The following is a 6,000-nucleotide window of genomic DNA, read 5'->3' on the forward strand; positions in this document are numbered from 1 at the left end:
TTTTAAGAGGGGAGCAGCCAGCGGGTTCTGCAGAGCTGAGAGGTAGCTCTGGGTCTGGGCTCTCTGCCTGCCCGCTGCGCTGCCCTCCTCCGCCGCAGCCCCTGCCCCAGCCGCTACAGGGACATCGCAGGGAAGCGGCGAGGAGCCACCACCAACACATTTGGCCAAGCGGCGTGGGGAACGCGCCTCCACCACAGGGATGCCAGTGGGGTCATGGGCAGAAGAGGACCTGGAGAATAAGGGTGAGGGTTGGATGCTGCAACCTGTGTGACAGCAGCCGGCTGGGGAGATGTATCCTCTCCCTTCCTCAGCCCTCATGGGCAGACCTCCCCGGATTTCGATGGGAAATGGATGGGACTCTATCCTGCGGTGATTAATGACTCTTTGTCTTTGTTTGCAGCCATGACATCCTAAGCGCAGTACAAACACCAAAGAAAACCAAGCCCTTGGCCCAAAGAACCCACACCCTGAAAAAGCAAACAAAAAAGGTAACCCAGGGAAGCACTGTGAAGAGCAGCCAGGTGGCTGCATAGGTATGGGACAAAAACCAGGATGTCCTGGAACGCTGTGTGTAAGTCAGCATTGGTCCTCTGGTGCGGCGCTGAGCCCTTCACAAGGCACCACATCACGAATGTGACTGCACGCTGCAGTGACAGGCAAACAAAGAAAAATCAGGAAACTTGCATTTCCCCAGAGCTGAAGCATCACACCAAAGCCTGCTGCTGCGGAGCAGACACGACAGCAGGCTGCCCTGGGTGCCAGCACAGCCTGCAGAGCAGGACCCTCCTGCAGCCCGCCCTGCGACGTTCGGCCATCACTGCTCCATCCTGTGGAGGTCCAACAATAGTCTTTCCTCTCCTACATGAACTTTGGACCATTTTCAAAGAAGAGTAAGTCATAAAAAGGGGCAAGTTCTTGCAGGCAGGCTATTGTGTTATACAGACTGAGGCCTACCCAAGTCCATAGTGCAACCTGGTTAAACAGCACTTAAGTTTTATACTGCATTTATAACTCACAAATATTTGTCTTTGCGTTTTCCATCAGTAATAACAAACCATTCTCAGGGCAGCTGCTTCTCCATGCAGGCAACGCCAACCAATGCGCGCTTAAACCAGAGGGTGGGCAGCTGCAGCACAAGCCAGCGCCGCCCGGAAAGTTGAGTTTCCATTGAAAGGAAGGGGGCAGCCTGTGCAAGAAGCATGGCTGCAGCTGAGGACGTGATGAACCAGCCATCTCCATTTCCCTCTTCTCTCCAGTGCCCGCCCCCAGTAAGCTAAACCCGCATCTGAAGCAACTGTCCCCTCCAAGTGTCCAGCAGCCTCTGCCCTGCAGAGCAGCCCCTTGCAGCACGGGCTGTGGGATGGAAGGAGGTCTGGAGCCTGTGGTCACAGCACGCGGTGGAAGGAACCCTGCTGGCTCTGGTCACCGCAAACACCTCCTGGAGAGCTGGTCATACAGAGAGGAAGTTGGCAGGGAGGAGCAAAAGGAGGACAGCCTCGCAACAGGGGTTACCGTTTTGTTGCGTCTATGTGTGTACATAGTACAGCAGGGTCTTCCACCACTTGAACTCCAAGGGACGGATGGGTAAACATAGCGAAGTGACTCAAATATGATTCCTCTAAACAGCGTTAAGGTATAAATGCCAGAGGGCACCACTTTGAGGTTTTTCTGATTTTCTACACTCTAGTAATGCACACATCCCTTTTACCGCCCGGACTGGTTCTTGTAGAGCGGTCAAATTACATCCCACTTTTCTGAGCTTGAGGGCACTTGGGATGACAGTAGCAGGCAACAGGAACAGATCCATAGGGCCACAGTTAAGTTCTCTGCTTTACTTGCATTTTTTTTTCTCTGCCGGCACAGCATGAAGAAAGCCCTGTGCCATAAATGACATTGGTCAGTACCCTCGAGATGGCTGATAAGCTTTGAATTCTACTGACTTGCGAAATGTGGTGAAGGTTTGTTTTGGTCCCATTTGTGGCAAAGAAGAAATTACATCAGGAGGATGATGCTTAACATGAAAAGAGAAGCAGCAGAGGTTTCTTAAATTGTGGATTGGTTCAGTTTTATATGCATTATATTCCTTTTATGTGAGGTGCTGTAAAATTTTTCACGTGTTCTGGGGGAAACTGCAAAGCAATGAAAGACTTTCCAGTTTCCCTGGCAGGAACCGTTCCTGCAAGGGCATTTTGACAAGTGATATAATTGAATGACAGTAACTTTGAAACCCATGCTGTTAACAACAGAATAAATCCAGGAGTTTAAATATTGTACAAGTTTTGCTCTACAGAATGATTCCTTTGGCCCTGATCAGAGCAGGAATACCGGACCAGGAGAGCCTACGATGGAGATGTTTTAATGCTCTTTTTTCCCCCTCTCATCATAAAGACTGTGTGTTTTATGAAGTTAAAAGATAATCTATATTTGGGGCAAACTTTGTCTGTATTACAAAGAATTCCAGATGCTTGCAGTGAGCAAACTTTCCCTATAAAGTCAATATTATGGAGTAGTGGAAGAACCCATCCCATTGCCACACGAGGGAAGAAGAGCCCTTGGCGTTAAATGAGGCAACTGGTTTATTGCATATTTGCAAATGCACATTCTTGCAGGCTTTAACTCCCATCTGACAGAAACATCTATGCTCTTCACCGGTATTAAGCAAGGAAAGGGATGTGACTATTCTGCACAAAGAATCTGAGCAGGTCATGCCTCAGAAAGCAAAATACCACGTCCTCTGACGGGCGCCCAAGACGAATCACTTGGAAAGATCATCTTGTGGCTGAAGCACAAGACAAGGAGGGCCGAGCCCTGCTTCCAGCAGTTCTGCTCCACGCTTGGTGTGTGACCTAGAGCAAGTCACGAATACTCTGTTCCTGTTTCCTCTTTGGTGAAAATGATGACGATGATCATGTCTGTTCTCAGCAGAATTATGAGTACTCATTAACTCACATTTCCAAGTCTTTCTCATTCTTTGCAGGAAATATGTTGCAAATATCACTGCCCTACCACTACCCCACTGTATTATTGACCCTAAACTAACACAAGTGCAGAAGACAAACTTCAGCCCTACTGCACCGAGCGTCACAATTTGTTCCATCAGAAAACAGCACTCTTATAAGACACCACCGTTCAAACCAGTCCGGTAAAGAACCTGAAAGGCTGGCTGGGAACAGCATCTCTCCAGGCTTGCTTTCCTTTCACATTCTTGACTTGCAGGTCCTGCTCACGGTTGCGGACGGGATATTAGATTAACTGGCTCTTTGACAAAGCGTGGCTTTTCCTGTGTAAGCTTACGCTACTACTTTCCTGGAGCCCCCTACTATCTTGTACTGCTACTTGTCCAAGGCACGGGCTATGGAAAGCTGCACCCTGTGCAAGCACTTACAGACTCAGAATTCAGCACATGTTGAGCGCAGTGGAAAGACTTTACACATCAGCCCCAAATAAACACAAGTTCCCTGTTTTGCATCCTCTGAAAGGCTATGCATTGAGAGGTGAGAAATGATGAGGAGCTCCTCCTGGCTCCTAGACCAGGGTATCCAAAACCTGCTTGGAGCCACAGCATAGAAATCTGAATTTCCAAGGTTTGGTCAAGAGTTGAGCAGGTACCAGGCAATGAGGAGATTCCAAAGGGAACAACTGCCCCAAACCCAAATGGCTCCAGAAGGAAACAAATATGTGATGGTTAGTGAGCTGAAGTAAAGGTACAAAGGACACTGAGGTCTCTGCTCGTCATGCTCCATTCATCCCAGTCCTGACCACCAGGGCAGGAAAAAAAGAGACAGATACAGAGGATACTGAGGAATGGGACAAACCATCTGAAGGCTACGACATAAAAATCACTTCTGAAATACGCAGGCTCATTCGTATACATATGGAGGACACCTGGAAAGCAGCGATTTAAGAGAAGCCTAAGGAGCGAGGGTGGACAGAATGAAACATATGTTTTAGAGGGGGGAAAAAAGGCCTGTGTGGTTTTAGGCAACGTATTTAGGACCAGTGATCCAGAGGAAAAGCTCTCAGGACTATGCGGTCAGACATTAAATTGTAAGCTGTAGACAGCAGAGGGTTTTTTGTTTTGTTATGGTTTTTTTTATCTTTTTTTTGTTTCTTGAAGCTGCACCTTGCTCTCAGGGAACCCAGCCATGGCCCAATTATAGCACTATGTTGAGGGAAGCACTTAAAATGACACAACTAATCAAGAATAATGAGACACAGAGAAATACTAGAAGTTCAAATGAAAGAAACACAAATGGTAGTGAGGCTGCCAAACATTGATTAATGGAGAAAAGAAAAGTGCCTGTAGCATGGGATTTGCAAACAGCCTGCCAGTCTAAAAGGGTCTAAATAACCTGAAGGGAGAGGAATCATTTTTAAGCTGTCTAATTAGCAAAAGCAAAGCAAGATTCTTCAAATTTTAACTGCTGTACGCCATTCACAAGACTCAGCAAGAGCTGGCTGTAGAAAACGGTCTTTCTGAAAGCGGGGGAAGACCAGAGACGATCCCAGCCGTAAAACACGCTGACCGTTAGCCACCTGCCATCGCATGAAGCTGCAAAAAGAGCACACTGTGTTTGCAAACAACCGCAGAGCCAAAACCTCGCTCAGATCTTTCCCCCTGAGAGGCAAGGGCTGCCCTTTTGGGGCAGATGACCTGGGATTGGGCTTTGCTTCCAGGCTCTGTCACGAGCGGCACGTGAACTTCCAAGCAAGTCACGTAGCTGGTCTGGGCCTCCATCTTCCACCCGTGGACCTGGGGTCCCAACGCCGACCCACCTCCCGCGGCCGATCAGGGGTTGCCCACATTCGGGATGGTGGGGCAGTGAGAGCAGGAGGGGGGCTGCACCCCTCGGGGTGGGGGGATGAAAAGCTGTAGCTGGGCTGCGAAGACCATACGCGCTCGTCCCACGTCTGAGGGACAAGTGTGCTCACGCTTCTCTTGAATAAATCTGTTCGGTAGGGTGGAGTCTGCCTTATTTTTACTCTACATGCAAATTATATCCCTCAGCAACCTCACTGCAAATATTTTCTGGTTTCTCACACCCTGCTCTGGGCAGGACCAGGCTGTTTTGCCTGCAGATCCTCTGGCTTCCTTTGGAGCTTTGGGTTTGGGCTATTTTGATTTTTAAAGAAGCGAGAGAAGCTTGTGAGACAGGGCGAGTTGCAGGGGGTGAAAAAACCAAACCCAAACAACCAGAAGGAAAAAAAAAAAAAATGCAGGCAAAGCTGTCCTGCTAAACCCCGTTCCGCCAGTGCCGGCGGTGGAAGATGCCGCGGGCTCCAACTTCGCCACCTCTTCTGAGTGAGCGACGAAACAAACCTCCCGGGGTGAGATGCGACACCCGCCTTTCCCCTCCTCCGGCTCAGCCCTGGCAGCGCAGCCTTACCTGTTTGCCAGCGGCAGCCAGGCAAAGGAGAAGGAGCCAGCAGCCTGACGGGACGGGCATGTCTGGGTGTCCGTCTCTGCCTCCTCCTCTGGCTCCTTTTCCTGCCGCCGAAGAGAAACTAGATCCTTCCAGCCAAGCCCCCGCGCCCCGGCAGCAGAGCGAGGCACATTTGGGCTAGTTACTTCTCTTTCTTCCTTTCCTTCCTCTCAGCTACACGAGGGGAGAAGAGAGAAGAAGAAGAAGACAGAAAAAAAAAAAAAAAAAAGAAAAAAAAAAAGGCGCCTGGCTGTAGTTCCCACAGCATTTCCTCAGACTTGACATGCAGGTTTTTTTTTTTTTCCCCTCTTCTTGTCCCTCCCTTTCCTTTCTCCACCCCCTTTTACAAGAAGTTTAGTCACCATGCCCACGTCCCTCCTCCTGCCGATGGGGACTTGCTTTCCCGGTCCTTCTCAGCAGGGCCATCCATCCACCTGCCTCCCACCCTCTGTGCCCTCCCTTCCCAGCCCTCCTCTTCCCTGGCGCCATCCCTCGCCCCGCGTCTGCCCCGTAATCGCCACCTTCTCCTCACCACCGCTGGATATTGCCTTACGCTGTCAGAGGACATCTCGGGTCT

The 6,000-nt window shown here is 49.8% G+C and overlaps 1 protein-coding gene across 1 annotated transcript in view; it reads right to left on the bottom strand.

Annotated features, from left to right (window-relative positions):
- TNFRSF11A (TNF receptor superfamily member 11a) overlaps positions 1–5,599 on the bottom strand; it is a 28,715-nt gene extending 23,116 nt beyond the window's left edge. The window contains exon 1 of the mRNA XM_074576115.1: positions 5,388–5,599. Coding sequence (XP_074432216.1) covers positions 5,388–5,447 — 60 coding nt within the window. The 5' untranslated portion in view covers positions 5,448–5,599. The remainder of the gene's footprint in view (positions 1–5,387) is intronic.
- Positions 5,600–6,000: the final 401 nt, after the last annotated feature.

The sequence above is a fragment of the Larus michahellis genome, chromosome 2 (assembly GCF_964199755.1).
Source record: "Larus michahellis chromosome 2, bLarMic1.1, whole genome shotgun sequence".
In the NCBI taxonomy this organism is placed as follows: Eukaryota; Metazoa; Chordata; class Aves; order Charadriiformes; family Laridae; genus Larus; species Larus michahellis.